This window comes from Sturnus vulgaris, chromosome 6, assembly GCF_052056855.1.
Source record: "Sturnus vulgaris isolate bStuVul1 chromosome 6, bStuVul1.hap1, whole genome shotgun sequence".
NCBI lineage: Eukaryota > Metazoa > Chordata > Aves > Passeriformes > Sturnidae > Sturnus > Sturnus vulgaris.
In genome coordinates, this window is record NC_142248.1 from 4,695,123 (window position 1) to 4,717,260 (window position 22,138).

A 22,138-nucleotide genomic window follows, 5' to 3' on the forward strand; every position below is an offset into this window, starting at 1 on the left:
TGGGCAACTTACTCTGCATTTGCAGAAACTGCTTTGTTAGATAACGTGAGGGGGAGATACGGGGATTCTCTCTGTCAAAAGTATTAAAGAATTAATCCTAGAGAGATATTAAAAATTTTGAAATTTGCTGGTTTTTTTTTAATAGTAATTCATGATGACTTCAAGTAACATTAGTATTTCGGAAGCTGTGGGGTTTTTTTGTTTCCTGTCTTGTATTTCAAATGCACTGTAAATTTCAGAATTTCTCTGTGTGTGTTGCTCTCGTGGCACGTTTTTTGATAGATCAAAGCCACACTTTCCAGCAGCTACATGATATCAGTGTCATGGAGCAGTGACATTCAGCCTTAGTTATATCCATATCATCCAGTAACAATCCAAAGCTAAGAGCTAAACCTGAGAAGGAGATGCCAGGAGGTAGAAAATAACTATAATGTCTTTGAGAATAAGGGAAGAGAGGCAGCTTTATTGGAGTAACGTGAACAGATCATTATGCAAACCCAATTTTTAATAACTTCTTTTAATCCTTGGAATCTAGAAATGATGAGCCTAAGAATTAGAGTACAGAATAGACAGGCTTTTATTCCAGTCTCCTAAAAAAATACAGAAAAAACCTGATATTTCAGAAACTAAAATAACAAGAGAGCAATAAGATAGAAATGTTCCGATTTTTTTCTCTTTTTTTCCCTAGCTCAGGTGTGATTCTTTTTGTCTTTCTGCAGCATCTGGGTGGATATTTCTGCTCTGTATATAGGTGTTCAGTAGATGTTTTTGTAAGGCTTAGAAAATGAGCTGTGTCAGGTTTGTGGATGGGATAATTACTTATTGAAAAGATTGTCTTTCCAAGGGCCACTCAGAAGTTTCACATGTGATGTAGTGGATGGGAATTAAACAATGTTTTGTGTATCTGAGCTAGCATCTGGCTGAATTTCACTCACTTCCTAAAAGAAATGAGACAAAAATGTTGTTTCTTTTGATGCCAGCTACAATTCTGAATCATCTTGGTGGAGTTCAGTATGGAAAATTTGAGTCAAACGGGCACACTGTCTGCTTACTGCTTTGAGTTTTACATTTAAAGATAGGAGGTTCATTAGGTTAAATTAATTCAACTTCTGTAACCCTTCTTAGTTTTTCTTGACTGTAAAACCTATGTATGGTTTAGGAAGAGCAGGCTAACAGTAAAATAGAAACTCATGCATATATATTTCTTCTCTATCTGCATAAGTCTTATAATGATCACATTTGATTCAGTGTAAAATGCAGTAAAAGATTAAATAACTGAATGAAGTATTAGAAGGGTAATTTCAGAATGATGATTATTCTTTCAGTAGAGTTGCTTCTTAATTTAACACTGATTTTCTTTTTTTTTTTTTTTTTTTCCTAAAATACTTCACAGTTCAATTTGGAATAAAACAGATGATGAATGATAGTTTAAGAACTGTAATTAATTGTTGAGGGATACACTTGGAGCAGGTACTGGATGTGCAGCTGCAGTGGGAGCTGCAGGTTTGCCCTGGCTGGGAGATGTGGTGGGAGCTGCAGTGGGAGCTGCAGGTTTGCCCTGGCTGGGAGATGTGGTGGGAGCTGCAGTGGGAGCTGCAGGTTTGCCCTGGCTGGGAGATGTGGTGGGAGCTGCAGTGGGAGCTGCAGGTTTGCCCTGGCTGGGAGATTTGGTGGGAGCCCCAGACAAGGAGGGGGCTGTGACCTGGTGCTGACCCTTGGCACAGCAAAGGGCACAGGGACCAGACACGGGGACACAGCAGGAGCCAAGGGCTCTGCAGGAGGACTGTCCCAGACTATCAGCAGCACAGACTGAGGGTAGGGAAGCACAGGGATTGCTTTGTTCAGGCTCCCTTTCCAGAGGCACCAGCTAGAGCTGGTTTTGTGTTACTGGGCCACAATTAAAATTGCTTTAGGGATCCATGTGTGAGATTCTGCTATGGGAAATCCAGGATCAGCCTGGTGAGGAAGCCCTGTCTGGGTGTGGGGGCCAGATGAGGCTCATGGGGTCACTGGAGCCAGCCACTCTAAAGGGGCTTTGGTCCCTGCTCACGTGGTGGGACTGTGATTGCCAGAGTGGCTCTTGGACAGTCAGACAGGAAGGTTTCCTTAATATTAGTATCTCACCATTTTCTCATTCATGACCTAACTGAGAAATTGGTGTGGAAACCACTTTGTATAAAAAAATCTACCACAGAATGAGCCAGCATAAGTTCTGTCTCTTTTTCTTCCCATTCTTCCCATAAACATTTACTTTAGTATATATTTGTTAATGACTAAAGCACTATGCTGCAGTGGCAAAAGCCCCAAGGGAATTCTACTTCTTTGTTCACTTTATCTCCAGTTTTTTTTCCCTGTCATGGTCACCTGTGTTTTGTTGGTTTGTCAGCAAAGCTAGGGGTTTTTTTGACCCTTCTTGGCTACATAGAACCATATAATGTTTTGGGTTGTAAGGGCCTTTAAAGATCATCTTGTACCAGGGATGCCAATCACTAGATCAGGTTGCACAGGGCCCCATCCAGCCTGGCCCTGAATGCTTCCAGGAACAGGGCATCCACAACCCTTACAGGGTTCCAGTCTTTACCACCTTGGAGTAAAGCATTTCTCTCTAATCTAAACCTGCCCTCTTTGATGGTTAAACCATTGCCCCTTTTCCTGCCTGTATAAAAAGACCGTCTCCCTCCCTTTTGTAAGACCCTTGTAAGTACTGGAGGCTGCTCTAATGTCTCTCCAGAGCCTTCTCTTCTGCAGGCTGAGCAACCCCAGCTCTCTCAGTCTGTCTTTGTTAGGAGAAATGCTTCAGCCCTGTTGGAGTCAGTAAGTCAGGGGTCTCTCTGAATTCTTCAGAGAGAAATCAGTGTAGGGATTGAATTAAAGCCTTTGGATGGATTGAAGGATGTTAAGCCACACACACATAAAATAGAGGTATAAGTTTAAGTTTTAGTATAAGCAAGTAAGTAGATGGAATGAGTGAGTAGATGGAGTAAGTTTTAAGTGGTTTTAGTAAGTAAAAGGTCTTAGATATCAGTGTAGAAGTTCGAGTTCTAGTGAAGGTTGAATGTTTTAGATACTAGTGTTTCCATAGAGGCTCCAAGAACCTGGCTTCAGACATAATAGAGTTATAGTTAAGAATATTGCTTACATTTTTCAGTTAGAACAAGATAGGCCATGTATGTAGTTTATACATAGCCTGGCATGCTAAGAAACTAGAATTCTAACAGGTTAAGAAGTAGTGGTCAGAGTTTGTGTCTTAGCTAGTTGGGAGGTTTCTATAAAAGAACACACATAAGGGAGAGCTGGTGCTTTATGCCATTGCTTTTTGCCACTTGCTTTTTATGCCATGTGCTTTGGCCATTTCTTTGCTTTCCTTCTGCTTTTGAGACTGATGTGCTTCTGCAATAAATAACTTTGTAGCAACTATTCGCTGCTTGGTTCATGAAAGAAAATAACTTGACGAGTGGGTGCTGAGAGCACCTGGAGATCCAAACCTCAGGAGCCCTCTGGCCATCTTGGTAGCCCTCCTCTGGACCCACCCTGAACAGGTCCATGTCTTGTTGAGGACCCCAGACCTGGACACAGCACTCCAGCTGTGGTCTCACAAAAGTGGAGTAGAGGAGCAGAATCATCTCCCTCACCCTGCTGACCACACTCTTGCCTTTGCCTTTGCCTTTCTGGGCTGCAAATCCACACTCTTGGCTTGTGTCCAGGCTCTCATCCCAGAAATATCAAGTCCTTCTACTTACTTCACCTTTTTCTGCATCTGAGATTCTAGGGTTCATTGAGGTTTATGCAGAGGTTTGTTTTTATTGTCAGTAATGAAAATGTAGCAGTGACTCAAAAATCCGGGGGATAAAAAGCAAAATTGTAACAATTTTTCATCTATTCTAGTTCTGAGCTGCAAAGGCTGTGTGTATAAAAAGTTACTTTGATTTCTGAGTGCTAACTTTGGGTGTATGGGATTTGGGGCATAATTTAATGTTCCTCTCCTTATAATAGCAATTATAATTAATTTCAGTCTTGAAATATTTTATTAAAAGTAGCAGTAAAATGGGATATATCTTACTGATGAATTGTCATTAATATGCCTGAAACTTTGACATCTACTGGCTTTAGTCATATTAGAGCAGACAATGTAATATGTAACTTAATGTTCTTAATTTAGGTAGAAGAAGGAAGCAAAAATGTTCGCTTGGGCTCACTAATTGGCCTGCTGGTAGAGGAAGGACAGGACTGGAAGCAGGTTGAAATACCAGCTGATGCTGGTGCTCCATCTCCTGTGGCTCCACCTGCACCTGCCCCAGCTCCTGCAGCTCCTGCGGTTTCAGCCCCTCCTAAACTGCAACATCAACCTGGGAAATTGCAGTAAGTTTCTATGTTTGTTGTGAAAGAGGACTCTTCATTAGATCAGTAGAACTAAACCAAGAAATATTTTTGTCTCTTTTTACCCAGTAGTAGGCTGTTAGTTTGAGAGTGCTTCAGTATGAGTGAGGTGATAAACCTTGCAGGCCTGGACTATTTCTTTGCTCATAAGCTCTGTAAACCAATTCAAACAACATAATGTTACTGTAATTAAATGTGCTTTTATTCTGTCCTGCAATTAAATTATGAAGGATTCTAAGCTTATAGTTGAGAAGAAATTGTGCTAATACAGGATGGACAATAGTACTTATGCATCAGATGTTAGGTGTACCTATTACTTGTTTTCTATTTATTTGAGGAGAAAAAATGAACAAAAATGGCACACTCGGAAATCCTTCCAAGCTCTTGCATTTTTGATATTAGAAAAAAAATTACTCTAAGCTTTTTGCACTCCACTGTTCTGAAAACATTAAACCAGTCGGTTTATGTGCTCTTTGTTAGTTTGGTTTGGATCTGTTGGTATTCTAAGCATTGCAAACATCTTGGAGCAGTGGTCAGCTCCAGAGTGTTAGTCAGGTAACAATAATTCAAATCACTTTGTGTCTCAGGATACATCGTGTGGAGGTATTGCTCCTTATTTGTGCTTTTTTTTTTTTCCCCCCCAAACCTCATTACCGTTTCTGTCTGGTTTGTCGTGTTCTAAGTGCTGCCAGCATTTAGGCTTTTGTCATGCAAGTGGAAGACAACTGAGGTCATTGCCCAGGCATTACCTGTAGTAGGGGGATGATCCACAAAAGGATCCTTGAAAGGATTATGTCTTTCATTTTAGTACCTAAGAACATCAGAAGTTCTATTTCACTGCAACTCTTAGAGATGTATCAGCCTGTTTGGAAACAAATGATCATTTATGACATGGGGTTTTTTGGCAAGGGCTTAATGGACCATTCTTAAAATTCAATGTCATGCAAATATAGTCTCCTTTAGGAAATAATGAATAGGAGATTTTATGGAAAGACTTGAAAGCAAGTATTTATTCTTTTATGAGCATGTTGTTGCTTTGTATCTAAGAATTCTGAAACATTTTCTCTAGATGTTGGCTTTTCTCCTCATATCAGAAAACAAATCATTAAAATGCACTGGGTACTCTGTACCAATGTACTGTGCTTTGTAGCTGACCAGAGAGAAATGCAGTTTATCATGATGTACATTAATGAAATAAATTAATCTTGCTATTTAAATAATTTATTATTTTTTCCCATTTTTTCTTCAGGGTTCGTTTAAGTCCTGCAGCTCGCAACATTCTGGAGACACATGGACTAGATCCAAGCAATGTTACACCTACTGGGCCTCGAGGAATCTTCACTAAAGAGTATGTAGATAATTTGGTAAACCTACAACTTTTGATACTAGAGCAACTTCCATTAGATTAAAATTTGTTTATTAAAAAAGCCGTGTCTTTGTTCCATGTATTGCTATGGATGGGTTTAGTTAAATTTGAAAAATCTGTTGGAAAGATAGGGAGAATGGTTTAGGAAGTATTTGAAGAAGCCTTTAATTAGGAAAAAAACCCAAAAAATATGTTTGTATTTCTTAAGTCCCATCTTAGCTATGTGGTACTGCTGTCACATTTCCTGCAGCTCAGCCTCATGGTGCCTATTGCTTCCTAAGCACCACTGTTAGCTACCATTATGGATCTCAAGAGTTTTGCTTCCCAAGATGCATACAGACCCAAAATAAAATACCAGTGGCCTTCAACTCCTTTTCTTCAGGGAGTCCATTATCTTATTTTTTTTTGCTGCAGTTCTCTTCTGAAACCTGTCAGGATTTAATTTTTTCCTATTTTTATTAGGCTGGGAGGAGCAATGAAGTGTAACAGTAAGAAATTTCAGATTTCTGTTTTTCTCATGTTTTTCTTTTTCCTCTCTATGATGTTTGTTAGGAAGAAACATTTAAAGAATGTTTGTTTGCAAAGCTGTGGTTTGTTATGATATAGTGGTTTTTTATACCTTTCTGAGTATTCCAATTGGCACTCAAGACTTTGAGAAAGTTGAGTGTAAAAAATGTGGTAGATGCAGTGTATTTAGCCTTGAAATCATGCATTCTCTTCACACGAGAATGTATGTTATTGGTAGTGAGGATTTTGGCAGAAATAACTCTTTTTGTTCTCAGTAAATTATTCCTTTTGACACATACTATCATTCACTTACACACACTTTGTTGGCTGCTATTATTTTATTTCCAAGCCAGGACCAGGTCAGGGTAACTTGGAACTGGAGCCAGAAAAGTGGCAGACAGTTTATTCAAAGCTTTCCTTTTTTTTTTTTTGTTCTTATGACCTTTGGCTGAGTTGAGATGTAATAAGGAATTGAATAGATGGAATGTGCTATGTAACAGCAAATCATCAGAGACAGTTCTTTCTTAATTATGTAAGTGTAATGGTAATTTATGGTGTGTAACGAGGCTATGGCAGGTGGAAACCCTCTAGGACTTTGAGCTAACAAATTAACATTTCCTTGTTGTCATGGAGATGTAGCAAAGATTTTTCTGTAGTTATGAGAATTATCTAGCAAAATAATTTCTTTTTAAAACTGTTTTTCTTCGTACAAAACATTTGACTATTAAATGCCAATTTAAGATGAGGAATGTCTGAGGGTTTTTAACCATTCTTTTGAAATGGGGTTAATCTTTCAGATGCCTACAGAGTCTATTATATTCAGTTTGAAATGAAATATGCAGATTTTTATAGAGAGCTGCTGCAGATATTCAGGGAAATATTTCCTTTGCTGCACTCACCAGATTACAAGGAAGAAAGATAGCGAGTTATGTAAGCAAGCAAGATTCCTTCACCCAACTTTCTGTCTTGAAATTCAATTCACTGTAAAGCTTGGAACAGCAGTTGGAACTTCCAGCTGGCATTCTCTGTCATGACCCTCTCCCTTAGTAGAGCAATACTTTATTTTATTTATCTGTATACTTTTATTTATTTATATTTCTCTTACGTGTCTGTTCAAGGTTGAATTACTTTTATCTTTCCTGCCTTTTTTGTTGTTGTTGGTTTCGTGTGTGATTTTATTTTTTTTTTTAAATGGAGGGGCAGGGTTTTTTAATTTGTTATTTCTAAGTAATATCCTCTTAGAAAACCTAATATAATTTTCATCAAAAATGTCCTAGAAAATTGGTGTGCCAGTACAAAAAATTGATTGTTTCAGCTAATACTGCCCTTTCCCATTCTATTTCATAGTGGTCTAGGGATTTATAAATGCAGCCATGAAAAGGCTGGTTACTGAGAACTGTGTTTTTCTGAGGCTATTTTGCTCCCAGCTGTTTTGAAGTTAGTGTGTCTTGGGATCTCTGAGCTGCTCAGGCATTTTCAGCTTGCAGAGAAGGCACAGCACACACATGGAGTGCTGTTTTTCTGGAAATGGAATTAAATGTGCATTTATTGAACATGAACTGACCTTGGGATCTCTTTGTTAGCTGCCATGTGGGAGGTGGGAGTTCCTTCTATAATGACAGAGCAGTAAGTCTGATAGCTGGGAGTTTCTGATGTGGCCTGAATCTCTGCTAACCTTTTGCCTTCTTCCAGGAAATCTATGAATTTTGAGTAAATAGGTGTAAACATGTGAAAAGGGAATATGGGGTTGGGTACCACTTGGTAATAGTAACTGTCACCACAGGAAGCTTGTGTCAATCCAAGCATCTCTCATTGCACTCTTGGATCCTTGATGGTTCTTAGGTGTCTGTGTAACCTGTCTATATTATGAAAAGTATATTTTGGACACAAAATACTCAGTTTGCTTTCATCATTCTTTGGATTTTGGCTAGCATGGAGTGAAAAGACTACACACTTCTGTAGTAATGGTAGACTGAAGTGTAAGAGTGTTGTCAGAATCTGCATATTTCTAATAATAATAGTTTGGTAAAGCATATTTTTGTTTAATAAATGCTTACTAAACTCCCCTATCTTTTCTGCAAAGCAGGCTGCTCTTTCATGTTTGTTACCTCTCTTCTTTCTCTGTTACTGACCCATGTTGATAGAAGTTAATAGAGTTGTAGGAAAGATGTGACCAACCCTTCCTTTTCCAGTTGTGATAAAATATCTTTTTACCTGACTTGTACTTAAACCTGTTTAATTTTGTTTGCTTTGATGCCTCTTCTAACTCTCCTTGCATTCAGGCTTGCCATGACAGTCATAGCATTGCTGTACCTGTTTTTCTTAACCTGTTAAATAATCTGGAATTGATGGGGGAATCTCTGTTCATATGTATGTATAACAAATAGATGTGAACTTTGATTTTTATATATGTGTCTTTTGTACAATACAAGTTAGTTTCAGAAGGTCTTGAGTGAATCTTTTAATCTGCAAATCAGCTCAATTTTGGCAATATATTTTCCAATTAACACACTAAAAACCACCAAAACCAGATGGTGTCTCCTATGACTGCCAAGTGAAAACCCTTAACAACTTTTTGGTAGCTTCTAATATGTTAACCAAAAAGCTTGCATTATGTCATGCAGTACTTTTTATGTCTCAAATTGTCATGGGAATGATTTTTATTCTATCAAATCTGGTTTTTTTTTCTCCTGGTACAGTAGTTGTATCAAATACTAAACATTTAATTTTAAAACAAATTTTGACTAGCATGTTAATTTGGGAAAACAAGTAACAGCTTTTAATAAGAAGAAGTTTTATCTTGAGCTCATTCACTTTTTTCTTTTCAATATCATTTGTTGAAGTATGTGTTGAAGGTAAGAATAAATTGAAGCAAGTCAGCAATTGTAAAAGGCATTATGTAGAGCTTTTTGATTTTCAGTTCTTGTTTCTGGAGTGCTACTTTTTAGGAAGAACTAAGAATGCAAAATGTCCTGAGATTTTGTTCTTTTTAGAAAAATTTAGTAACAAACTTTTGGCTGTCACTCAAGAAGAGTCTCTCATGTAGTAATCTACTGAAATTAGATGGCTTCGTTTAGTATTTATGGCTTGTGTTTCAAAACCTTTGTATTAGTAAAATATTAGTAAAAAATCCTTGGAGAATGCTTTGTTTCTCCAGTGTGGTGTTAGGAGGTATGGGCCTCTATAACATCTGTGCCTGACTCTGAAAATTCATGTCAGAAAGGTGCAGAGAAATGAGTGATAAATGTGCTACTTAATTTTCACTTAGCACTAAGTAATTACATTAAATTCAGATTATTTCAAACATAACAGATGAAACAGCTTTTACTTGAGACTTTATAGCCTGAATAAATGTACTCTTATTTAGAACAATTGTTAATGCAATTCAGAAATCATTTTGCATGCTCACTGATCATGATTTTTATGCTTCTTTAACACAAATATTTTCTGTTACTGCATATTCAGGCCCTTTATCCATGGAAATTAACGGGGTTTTACTCTAAAAATACCACAAAGGCAACAAAAAATTGCAATCATTTAATAATAATCGCCTTCCTAATGTTTGGTTTGACAACAGAAATTTAAATGTACAGAAGTGGCAAATTAAATAGAATAAGTGATGTAATAGTAATACTTTGGTAATTGTTAGATAGTTTCCTTGTTGTTAATATTTCTCTGTGTTTAATCACCAGGGATGCTCTCAAACTTCTGCAAGAGAAGCAGAAAGGTAAACCCAGTGAATTGAAACCTGTGGTTTCTCCAGCTCCTGCTGCAGTGCCTTCTCCTTCACCAGCAACAGCCATGCCTTCTTATCCCAGGCCAGCAATTCCAGCAGTTTCCACCCCAGGACAGCCTGCTGCACTGGTAACACTTCTGCTAAGATTTCAGCATTGCTGCAGCTGAGCTGCTTCAGTAGCTCTGAGATTTCTACATCTGGAGAGAGGAAGGAAACTAAGGTCACCCAGATGTCAAGCTCAGTGATGTGCAGGTTTTAGTGATTCTAAGATAATGCAATTAAAATTGTGAATCCTTGAAATGATTGTCTGCATACTATTTTGTGTAGCTTGCAAATTGAAGTGATGAAAAAATTTATATTGCGGGCCTTGGAGAAACTAGAATTATGATTTATTTTTACTGTACTTGATTTGTTTGCCTTTCTGCCAGATCTAAGTGTCCATTAATGAGTTATCAAGAATTGAGGAAGGAAAGGTTTTCTTGGTTGCCTTGGAGAGTAATTGTGCAAACTCTGGCACCTAAATAAGTTTCTATCTTAAATTGAAATGTTAGAAATACCAGAAAAAATAAAAAAAATCGAACTTAAAGAATAAATGCCCTTGGCTGGAATATACATTAGTAGAAATTGAAAAGCTTTTGTGAAAAACATTTTCTGGCTCTAGAACTAAATTTGATATCTCTTTTTAGGCTGAAGTTTACAATGAAGCTACAGTTCATAATATTCAGAAAATGCTGCTTTTCTTTTTTTTTTTTTTTGCACTGTACAAAGAGCCAAACAAAGAACTCAAAAGCTCAGACTTAGATCCATTACAGAATAAAACATTTCCCTGATTGCCCCAAAACATACGTATTGCAATTTGTGTGTTGAGTCCTATTGAATATGCACTAAGGATTCTGTGAATCCTTTTATGTTCAGGGGATGTGTGCTAAAGATTAAGTATACAAAATAATGTTTTACAGAATCATTTATCTTCCTGCTTTCTTTAGTGACTAATATTTTAAGAGATTTCTTGCAAGTTGACCTGCTTCTAGGAAGAAATTGGCCATTGAAACATTATTGGATATATCTGAAGGAGAGAGAATAATAGCAGAAAAGATGCAGTAAAGCCTGTCTTAAGGAACTACACAGGGAATTGAAAAAGCAGTAGTTTACCAAGGAACTGTTTTTATAATTTCAATGGAGCAAAGCATGATCTGAGCAATATGCCAAGCCTGGAAGATAGAATAGTGCTCATATACTCTGGCTGAAAATAAATACCTCAGCATTTGGATTTTTTTTTTCAAACAAGATTAATTCTGTACTGTAAAGTGGAATTATTCTGTAAAAACTGTTGTGTTGATCCCAGTTGATAGGAATAGACAAGAACACTCAATGGTCTTTGCCATATGAATTGAATGTTGGATTGTAGTTGGAATGTATCATTTTGGGTGTGTAGGGGGTAGTTGATGTGGACAGGAGTCACTGCTGATAATGCAGAAATGCTGGAGTACCTCCAGCAAAGGGGAAGTGTGTTTGCTGTCCTGCCATTTAATACACAGCATGTGATTTCTTTCAGGGCACATTCACAGAAATCCCAGCTAGCAACATCCGAAGAGTTATTGCTAAGAGGTTAACAGAGTCTAAAACCACCATACCTCATGCATATGCTGCTGCTGACTGTGCCATTGATGCTGTTTTGAAATTAAGGAAAGAATTGGCCAAAGGTTAGTAGTCTGATTTACTTGAATATGTGGTAATACTAGTGTGGTTATGCTAATATATAATTTGTCCTGTTTACATAAACTTTCCCAGAAGGTGTAGGTTTTGTATAGGTAGACCACTATGCATTCAAATAATTTTTTTTAGTATTCTGTATGTTGGACTCAAGCTGTAGTTCCTGGAAATTGTTGAACTGGGCACCTTGTCAGGATACAGGAAGACAGAGGTGTTACTTTGGCAACTCACACATCACTCTGAAGTCTTATTTTGCACAGTGATCAGGCTGCATAAGCAAGTAGTGATGCTCTGTTTGGTGATGCAGACATGCACCTCCTAGGCTGTTGCTAAGTCTGTAACTTGGTAAAAAAATCTGAAGGTGTGTTATTTCACAGAGTGAAAAAACAACAGGATGGTTTTTCTCCTGCTATGCTTTTTTTTTTTTTTTAAGACCACAGATTAGTTCTAAAGACTGAAGACATTCATGGGAGATTATAGCTGTCTGCACAAGAGAAAAGTATATAAGCAATTTCATGTGGATTCTTTTCAGTGTTTTTCCATTAGTTCTTTTTTCTGGTACCATTTGTGTCGTTTGTTCTCAATAGTTCGGTTTGGAGATGTTTCTCCTCATTACCTCACTATCACAAGAATGAAGAATGAAGAATTTTGGGCTTCATGAGTGATGTCATGGTTTGAAAGCTTATAGGTTCAAATAGTAGCTTTCCTAAGCCATGTCAGCTCTGCATTCAGAATAACATGGCATAATAATTTTAATTTACATTTTTATTGCTTTACTGATTGAGAAACTGAGGCCAACTGTTCTGTACTAGTGATTAGCCCATGCTTGTTTATCTGTTTGTGTGGTCTAAAATTAAATTTGATCAGTATATTCACATTTCCTAGGTGATACAGGAGCTGCTTTTCTTTCCACTGGAGTTTTGAGTGACTAATTTTTAATGCAGTAGTACTCAGGTCATTTTTCTACCTGTTATTTTTACCAATGGTATCTTATTCACAAGTGAATGTCAAAGACACATTCTGATGCTGATATTTTCTTTAAACAGCAGCAGTTCATAAGGAATGAACCAAAAAGGATCTTAGGAATATTCAAAATTTTTCACACCTATCCTGTTGTTGATTCTTAATGAAGATTTCTTTTAAATGCAGAGGTGGAAAAGCCATATGTCTTTGCATGAAATTGAATTGCAAAGCTTGTCCTGGTAGATTTTTGTTTCCTCTGGTGGAAATTACAATATTTTCTACTACTATAAATTTCAGTGATGCAGGGTAAAATGTTATCAGATGTGGCTCATTTAACTATTCCTGCTCTACTATTGGACAGTGACATTTTTGCCAAGGGTTAGGAATGTAGAATGTAAACAGTGTATATTTGATGACCAAGGTGCAGGTTTGTCTGATGTGAAATTCTGTCAGTGCAGCATAGTAATTGTAAGTTCCATTATGTTCTGTTGGATGCTGTTTCTCTTCTTATACATAGATTACTAATCATGGCAAATGTTGCAGGCCAGTTATGTGGTAAGTGGATACTTGGTTCACTCCTTTAAATTTGTGGTGACTTCAGAATGTTTCACTTGATATCATTATCTATAAATTATTTTCCCTTGCAAAAATATTTCTAAAGGTATATGTGTTACATGCCATAAAACAGATTTGAAAATTAAGTAATTCTGCTGCTTGATCAGTTTTGCTGACAGTAGTGACGGTGGTGGAAGGGTAATGTAGTTTTTTTTTTTTTTTTAAATTGTGAGAATGGTGAGGTTAATATTGTGTAAATGTCATGCATTTCAGAGTAATCTTATGGCCTAATCTGCTTTGTATCTATTATCCCTGCTTCTGCTGCCACTCCTGATTTTAGTTACCAGTTTCAGTCTCCTGAAACTCTCCTGAGTATCTCTGCATGAGATTTTTCTTGATGGATATGCTTTTTGTCCCAAGGGGGAAAAAGTTTTCTTGCTTTTATTATTGGAGTTTGAAGATAAATTGGCTTTCTGTTAATGCTCCAAAGAAATAAATCTGCTGAATCACTGGAATCTTGTTATCACACAAATGCTGATAAAGCAAATCTTACGAGCAATGACTGTTACTCTTTTTTTTTTTTAATTCTTCTGTTTCCTTTTGCAGATGACATTAAAGTATCTGTAAATGATTTTATTATCAAGGCAACAGCAGTTACTCTGAAGGTAAGAAAATAATTGACTTTAAAAATACATTTTAATAGTAAACTGCCAAGGAGACAAGAGAAGTATTTTGTGAGTCTATGTGGAGGATATGACTGGGATTACAGTAAAGCTGGTAATTCTGTATTGCTTATTGTCAGGTTTTTTTAGGTTTCCAGGTAAATTCTCTTCACTGTCTATGCTGTGAACTTTGAAAGTGAGAAGTTGTTAGTGAAGATCTGATTACTGCAGTTAACATCTGCAAATTGCAGTAGTTGCTTTGTCAGCAGACTAACCATGTGTATTCTGGTGGCACATTCAGTGATGCCTACTTTGAAATAAAAATTCTTCTGGCAACCACTCTTTGCTCATTGCTAGGAATTCTCATTGCTTGGATTACCTCACAATAATACAAAAACATTGGAAAGGATGTGAGAGCTGTTTTTCTCATTTGTGAGGATAATTTGAACTATTTAAAAGTTGAGAGAGAAAGTTATGTTTAAGTTGGGGTACTATTCCTATGGATGTATGGAAATAAGAGAACACTGGACTGAAAAACTTAATGGATTTCTAGCCGAACATGTACTAAATATTAATGTATAATTTTAAGAGATATAGCTTAGGTATAGCTTAATGTATAATTGCAATTTGGACAGAAAATAGACATGATTCTATTCAAGTTCATAAGCAAGTGCCTGAGAGAAATTTGAGGCCTTATTTAAACTGGAAAAAACTGCAAGTTAATGCCAAAAACAAAAGGAGGAGCTAAATATGTGTGCTCTGCTTTTATTAGACATCTACTTAACAAGAAACTTCTTTTAGTGGCCTAATGAAACCTTTTGTGAGGAAATGGTGGCACCCAGAGTTTAACATGAACTGCTGTGAGTGTGGATAACTTATATCTGTACCAGAGAGCAGGTGAAAGGAAGAGGAGACAGAGAGCAAGAGGTTTTGTGATTTGTCTTCCAAGGGGTTTGTTAGTTTTTGAGGTGATAATAATATTGTGTTCATATGGAAGTAATCAATAAAATTCTTCTACCCTATTGCTTTGTTGGACATCTATGCTAGCATTTGTTTGACTATTAAAATAATACATTAAAAAAAACAAAACAACATATTTAACTTGGTGTATCAGGAAACAAGTTTGAGATCAAGCTTTCTGTCAGTATTTCAGGAAAAGATGTGGGCAACTGCTTTAAAAAAAGAAAACCCGCTTCTACCTGCATTTCCCCACCTGAAATTGAGTGGTGCAAATACATCAAGTTTAAAATGAGGCAGTGTCATTGACATTTTTCTGGGCATTCTTCAGAGAATATTTTGTTACTATTTTGTTTCTGAACAGTGAAAAATGTAGTGTTCTTGCTTTAACGAGCTGACTGCCACTGTTTTGATGGTTTATGATGGTTTGGCACACACCTCAGGATACTGCTTGTATTGATTCTTGAACATGCTGTATTTCTCCTTCACTTAGGATATCACAAGTCCAGCTATGGGTTCTGTGTTTCAGCTTGGTCTTGCCATTTGACAAGCCAGGATTTTGTGAAATGTGCCAGTGGTCTCACCAGGTGACAGCCCAGTAGAGCCATTCTCCTTTCTGGAACAAAGAGGGAGAAGGATGGAGGAAGAAAAACTTCCAGGCTGATATCCTCAAGTGGTTGGGCTTCATAACAACAGCTCCTATGGCAGCTGTAATTTAAAAAGAAATCTTTCATTGTTGAAGTGACAAATGGTGTCCCTACCATCTCTTTTGAATTCCTTTCTATAAAGAGTTATACTTGTACAGCACCCACTTGAGGGCATCTTACAACTGTATAAACCATGGGGACTTCTAGAAGCTTATTTAGCTTGCAAAAAAAGAATACTGCATACTTTTTTATTCTTTTCTCTCTTCTTTTTCTCTTTTTTTTTTTTTTTTTTTTTTTTTTTACACTATGCATTCTGGTATTGAAGAATAGGAACTCAGAGTACCACCATACTTCCTAGGAGTGCAGTTACTTTAGATAGACAGTAGAGTCACTTTTGATAGTGCATCCCTCCCATACTTTGTTCTGGAATGCCTTGTTCACTTCATTAAACTAAAAAAACTGAAATAAATATAAGCAAATATCTCAATTTTAACTTAGTCCACCCACAAAAAAAACCTGATGCATTTTAGAACATCTGAATAACAGTGAGTGTATCTGCAGCATATTTTATTTGTTGAGAATCATGCTTGAGGTACCACTGAAAAACAACATGCAGGTGTAGTAGGATATCCTTTTCCATGCTATAAAATTCAGCATCCTATGATTTATTCTGTGGGAGAAGTTGCACTGCTTTGAAGCTCTACATGCTGGCCATCATATGGTGGTATCAGTGAAGAAATTTGTAGTAATTTGGGGTTTTTTTCCCTATCAACACGAACTTCTGTCTGTCCTGCCATTTTTAGTTTCTGGTGCATACATTCCATGCTTTTTGGCAAAGTAAATAAAAATAAAATCAATGCAAGCTAATTTATTTGGCGGATGCCTGTGTGTAGCTATGTATCTTAAAGGAATTTCCTTTGTCTTAACAACTGATTGCACTGTTATTCTTCTAACAGCTGTTTTGTTGGTTTTTTTTGGTTTTTTTTTCCTATTGTGTGTCTGTTTTAGCAAATGCCAGATGTGAATGTAACGTGGGATGGGGAAGCCTGCAGGCGGCTGCAGTCCATTGACATCTCCATTGCCGTGGCAACCGACCGAGGGCTCATTACGCCCATCATCAAAGATGCTGCTGCCAAGGGAATCCAGGAAATTGCTGCCTCTGCAAAGGTGGGTCTGAAATGTGCAGCAAGCTGAGGAATAGAGCAGCTGGATGGTTTTCTGTAGCAGAAAATGTAGCATGACCCAGATACACATCAGTAATAACAAAGGCAGTAGATCTAAAGCAGTTTCAGCATTACTTACACTTGAAAATTCTTACTAATTTTGCAACTCTCTTCATTTTTAATCGACAATAACATGTTATTTAGTCAAATGGTGGCTAGACTGCTTTTGCAATTTAATATAATTGTGTTTCTTTAATCTCAAGAGAAGCCTGCTTTAATGCTAATTCCATTAGTATTTCTAGTCTTGGGGTTTGAGATTTTGGGTTTTTTGTGAAAATTTTTTGTCTGGGTTTTTTACTGTCTTTGCAGTTACATTATGGAACATATTTCTGTCTGCATTTTTACTTCAATATGCAGTTCAATTAAGGATGTAACATTAAACTCCTCAGACTAATGAGCAGTATTTTGCATAGACCAGGTGCCAGTCAGAGTGATATGTGACAGTTGTTGCCAGATAAAGGAGTGGTTTTTGGCAGGCAAAAGTATAATGAATGATTAAGTGTCCCAACACAGGTATTTTTTTTTTGTCATTTAATGAGTGCTAATCGAAGGCCTGCAGTATCTGAGGAATGCAATGGAAGCAGATCCTAGGGCATGAAACTGTCCCCAAGCTAGACACCACTGCACTTTGTGAATTCTTGCCTTTTGTGTAAAATTACAGAAACCATCATAGTCTGTGTTGACAGAGAGGAATGGCCAAAAAGTTATAGCAGAAAAAGATGGATCATACCACAAAACATTCATAAATGGGTGTTTTTAAGATTTTTTTCCAGTTCATATTGGTTACTTTATGCTGAATATGTTGTGAAAACAATTCCTTACACTAGTAGGCAGTTTAGGAGGAAGGTCAGCTGAGGTTGTTGGAGGGTTAGTGATGGAATGACAAGAGGAAAAGCATTGTTCAATGTTGTGTTTTCATTATCATCCACAATACCTGTAATAGTATGTGGTATTGACAAACCTCTCTTACCACAAATCAATGTCCTGCAGTTCCCATGGTGGAAATGCAGCTTGTGTTACACTCAATGGGGCCATGATAGTGAGCATTCCCCTTGCCTTTCAAGTGGATTGTGTGTGACATAGATGTCCACACCAGCACCATTTTGTTTTTCAACTTCTTCACTGAATTACTGAAATAAATGAGTACCTGCCATGCACAAGGGGGAGGCACACACTGGAACTGCAGCTACTTCCCTGTAGTTGTCAGAGTTTCAGTCTCCCTGTAGTTTTGCAGGCACTTTCTTTGTGTCGTTGCTTATATATCCCCTTCTGCTGCATGTTAATTTTGACTTCTTTCCAGGTCATGTGCATCCTGGCACTGTATTTTCATCATTCAAGTAATGCAATTGCACAAATGCATCACGCTTATATTGACCCTGTTGTTTGAATGCTGTTCCCATGGCTATTGTCTTCACTAATTATTCAGGGGATGAGAAAAAGCCTAAAATAAAGCTCAGTGTATCCTTGTAACTTTGACATGCTTACTATGAATTTTAAAGTTTTGTGCAATTCTGCAATCTTGGAACATAGTATGGACTTCTTGAGCAGTATTTGAATATATTTCTTCTGTTGAATTTTAAAGGAAAGTCTCATAAATGAAATGGAGATCACAGGAGTGGCCTTAAAGGCACCCTTCTAAAGGTAGTTGAATGTTTAACTGGGAGAAATAAATTCCTTCAATCTGGTAGAAAGTTCTGAAATGGTACATGTCAGTTTCTTTAAACAAATACGATAGGAATACTGTGAATTTCTCATCAGTATTTTGCAAGATAATGCGAAACCACCAGGGAGAATGGCAGTTCCATTGTAAAAACTGGAACAATATTTGTAAGGTGAGAGAACAGCTTTTATTGAGCAGCCAGTATTGGTGGGAAAATTTTGTGTCCTAGTCCTGTTGCCAAATCACTGCAGATACAACAACAGTATGGCTGAGGTGCTTCCCTAAATCCAAAAGCAGGGACTTTTGCTGACTTAATGTCTGTATGGTACTTAAAATGTCTTACTGAAATAGAAACAATTAGTCTATTAGAACACACTAATTTCTCTCTTTTTCTCTGCCTGTTTTCTTCTTTAGGCTCTAGCAAAGAAGGCCAGAGATGGAAAACTGTTACCAGAAGAGTACCAGGGAGGATCTTTTAGGTAAAACTCTGGCAGCATTTAATACATGCAGACTGTTCAGAACTGTTTTATCCTGAGCTATTCCACTGTCTTTTAATGCTTTTCTTTTAAAATCTTACTCTGTTTAGGATGAAACTCCATGTGATAATTCTGAGGGCCAAACCTAGACTGAGTGTCTTGTGTCAGGGGGAAACAATTACTTTGGTAGAGGTTAATTTAATCTGTATTTGGCACTGGTGAGGCCACACCTCGAGTGCTGTGTTCAGTTTTGGTTCCATCTCCACAAGAAAGACATTGAGGTGCTGGAGCTGGTAAAGGGTCTGGAGCACAAGTCTTGTGAGGAACAGCTGAGGGAACTGGGATTGTTTAGTCTGGAGAAAAGGAGGCTCAGGGGGGACCATATCACTCTTCCCTCTTTCTGCCTGAAAGGACTGTAGCTGTAGTGAGGTGTGGGTTTGTTTCTTCTCCCAGGTGATATGTAACAGGAGGAGAGGAAATAACCTCAAGTTGCATCAGGGGAAGTTTGGATTGGATATCAGGAAAAAATTCTTCATGAAATGGATTGTCAAGCATTGCAACAGGTTGTCGAGGGAAGTGGTTGAGTCACCATTCATGGAAGTGTTCAAAAAGCAGGTGGATGTGACACTTAAGGACGTGGTGTAGTGGTGAACATGGCAGTGGTGCCATTTGATGGTTGGACTGTACTGTTTAATCATTTTTCCACTTCTTGCCACCAGAAAGAAAGAGATGGTGGGCCAGCTTTCTCCACAGACAACTTGTCACAGAAGAGTCCAAGCCCTTTCCCAATATACCACTTCAGAGGGGGTGACACAGGCAGAAGATGTTTTCATGTGCCTGAGTGATACCTAGATGCCCAGATTTTATGGCTTAGTGGTTACCAGCAGCCATTGTAACTTGCAGTTGTGAGGTTCAGTCTAAAAGACATGTGGCTTGGAATAGGGACAGGCAAAATATATTTCAAGACATTGCTTTGCTGGCTTACTTTCTGGCTTCAGTGTGTGCAGTGCAACAACATATTGTTGCAAAGAAGTGAGACTTTTGAAAAGGTGCATTATTTTTAATTGCAGAAACATTTGATCTATTTTTACCTTAATGAGTTTTGCCTTGGAGGGGATTTAAATCATAGTAGTTGTTGAATATAGATTATTTCTTGTAGGGAATATGTAATTCCTGATGTTACTGAAACTCTTTTCTGTTTTTTTTCAGTATCTCCAATCTGGGCATGTTTGGCATCAGTGGTTTCACAGCAGTCATAAACCCTCCTCAGGCCTGTATCCTCGCTGTGGGCAGAGCAAGACCAGAGCTCAGGATTGTGGAAGATGAAGAAGGGAATGAGAAACTTGAGCAGCACCAACTCATGACAGTGACTCTCTCGAGTGATGGTCGAGTGGTGGATGATGAACTGGCTTCAAAGTTTCTGGAGACCTTGAAAGCCAATATAGAGAATCCAATGCGACTGGCCTTAAATTAAACTCAGTGAAGATTGCTTCCTGTTTTGACAACATAGATAACTATTATGTACTTAGGGTTGTTTTTCTGTATAGAGGAGTAAATAGCTGAAGATGGACAGTTAAAACTATTTAATTTATGAATTAATGTGAAACACTCATGGATTTTAGTCTTCTGTAATAGCCAGGTTTCCTACTGTAAAGCTAAAAGACTTTAAAGTTAACATACCACATTTCTTTAAACACATAGTAGCAATGGTACATGTTTGCATAGGAAAGTCGATCTCATCTGTAAAAACATTCAATAAAACTTTATTTGAATTATAAAAGGGAATAATAGAATAATATGGGTTGAAAGGGACCTTTAAAGGTCATCTAGTCAAGTTTCTTCTGCAATGAGCAGAGATGTCTTCTGAGCCCCACCTACCCTGACCTTGAATGCTTACAGAGATGGGGGCTCTTCTGCCTCACTGGGCATCCTGTTCTGTCTTTTACAACGCTCACTGTAAAATTCTTCCTTATATCTAGTTTGAATCTACCCACTTTCAATTTTAAGCTCTCACTCCTTCTCTATTGCAACAGGCCCTGCTAAAAAGTTTGTTCCCATCTTTCTTAAAAGCCTCCTTTAAGTTTTGAAAAAAAACCAGAACTTAATTGTGCAAGCAGTGTTCTCATAGAGGTCCCAGTATGAAAGGTCAAATTTTGCACACTGAATAATTGCTGATTAATTCTGTTCTTTGCATGGATGGAATGTAGATGTAAGTAAAAAGTGTTTCATCGTTGGTATGTATGGAAATGTAACTTGGAGGCTCAAGTGCAGTGGCCTGAACTTAATTTTAACAGAATTAGATTGGTATCTTTCTTACATATAAATATGGAACCACATATTGCATGTAAATGTATGAAATTACTGTGTTTACAGGACCTCATGAGAATATAAATTGTCAATAGAATTATGGGAGTTTGTCTTATTCTGGTTTGTGCAACTGCTTTTTCCTAATGCTTTGTAGGAATTAATTACGGCAGCAGCTCAACAAATTAGCAGCTCTTGCAAGACAAACTTTACTGAACACTGAAGTGAGAGTTTTGGCTAAATGAGTTTGCTTTTTTAGCTTCTTCTGATACCAGAAATTACACAAACTATTAGCTCGACTGGCGGAAGAGATTTTGGATTACCAGATACACTTTACTGTGCAGGAATGGACATAACCATTCTGTATTTCCAAGAGTTTCTTACTGATAAACCATATTAAAAATTGGTTCTTGAGGATTCATTTGCAGCTTGAAATGGTTGACTTCCAATTTTTCCAAAGCTGTTTGTCACCCTCATATTACTGTGGAAAAAAAAGACCAATTTGTATATTGTCCTTGATGTATAAGAAGCTCTCGTGATTTGCTGCATTTTCTCTGCCCAGGATATTTTTCAGGCCAGTTCTAAATCTGATTTCCTGCTTTTGGCTTGTTGCTGCAGTGGTGCTGTGCATTCCCCGGCATGCCTGGGTGGTGCTCCCGCAGGTGAGGGCTGCATGGCCGCTGTCCCTGTGCCTGGCTGCAGTTTTGCCATCCCTTCTCGTGCTCCTCCTGCGCCCTCGGAGCCACTGGAAGGCGCTGTGGTATGAGAGGATGGGTTGGGAATGGGATGCGTGCTCACATCCATTGTGCTGTACCAGAGGGCACGGCAGCTTCTCCGGCTTCAACAAACCTTTTGGAGCTTCAGAACCGGGCAAGGCGAACACAAACTTGACTTGCAGTTCCTTTACACCTGCCTGCTTTGCCGGCTTTCTTGTTTGAAGCAGATAGAATTTGTCAGTCATAAGGCTGTGAAGGAAATGTGTGGAATTCAGA

The 22,138-nt window shown here is 37.8% G+C and overlaps 1 protein-coding gene across 3 annotated transcripts in view; it reads left to right on the top strand.

Annotated features, from left to right (window-relative positions):
• Nucleotides 1–21,565, top strand: part of PDHX (pyruvate dehydrogenase complex component X) — a 32,907-nt gene extending 11,342 nt beyond the window's left edge. For all 3 annotated transcript variants that reach the window (XM_014873549.2, XM_088166776.1, XM_088166777.1), the window contains exons 4-11: nt 4,160–4,359; nt 5,627–5,725; nt 9,943–10,114; nt 11,542–11,689; nt 13,824–13,882; nt 16,492–16,650; nt 18,781–18,845; nt 20,052–21,565. In XM_014873549.2, the coding sequence (XP_014729035.2) occupies nt 4,160–4,359; nt 5,627–5,725; nt 9,943–10,114; nt 11,542–11,689; nt 13,824–13,882; nt 16,492–16,650; nt 18,781–18,845; nt 20,052–20,316 (1,167 nt within the window). In that variant the 3' untranslated portion in view covers nt 20,317–21,565. The remainder of the gene's footprint in view (nt 1–4,159; nt 4,360–5,626; nt 5,726–9,942; nt 10,115–11,541; nt 11,690–13,823; nt 13,883–16,491; nt 16,651–18,780; nt 18,846–20,051) is intronic.
• The last annotated feature ends 573 nt before the right edge of the window (nt 21,566–22,138 follow it).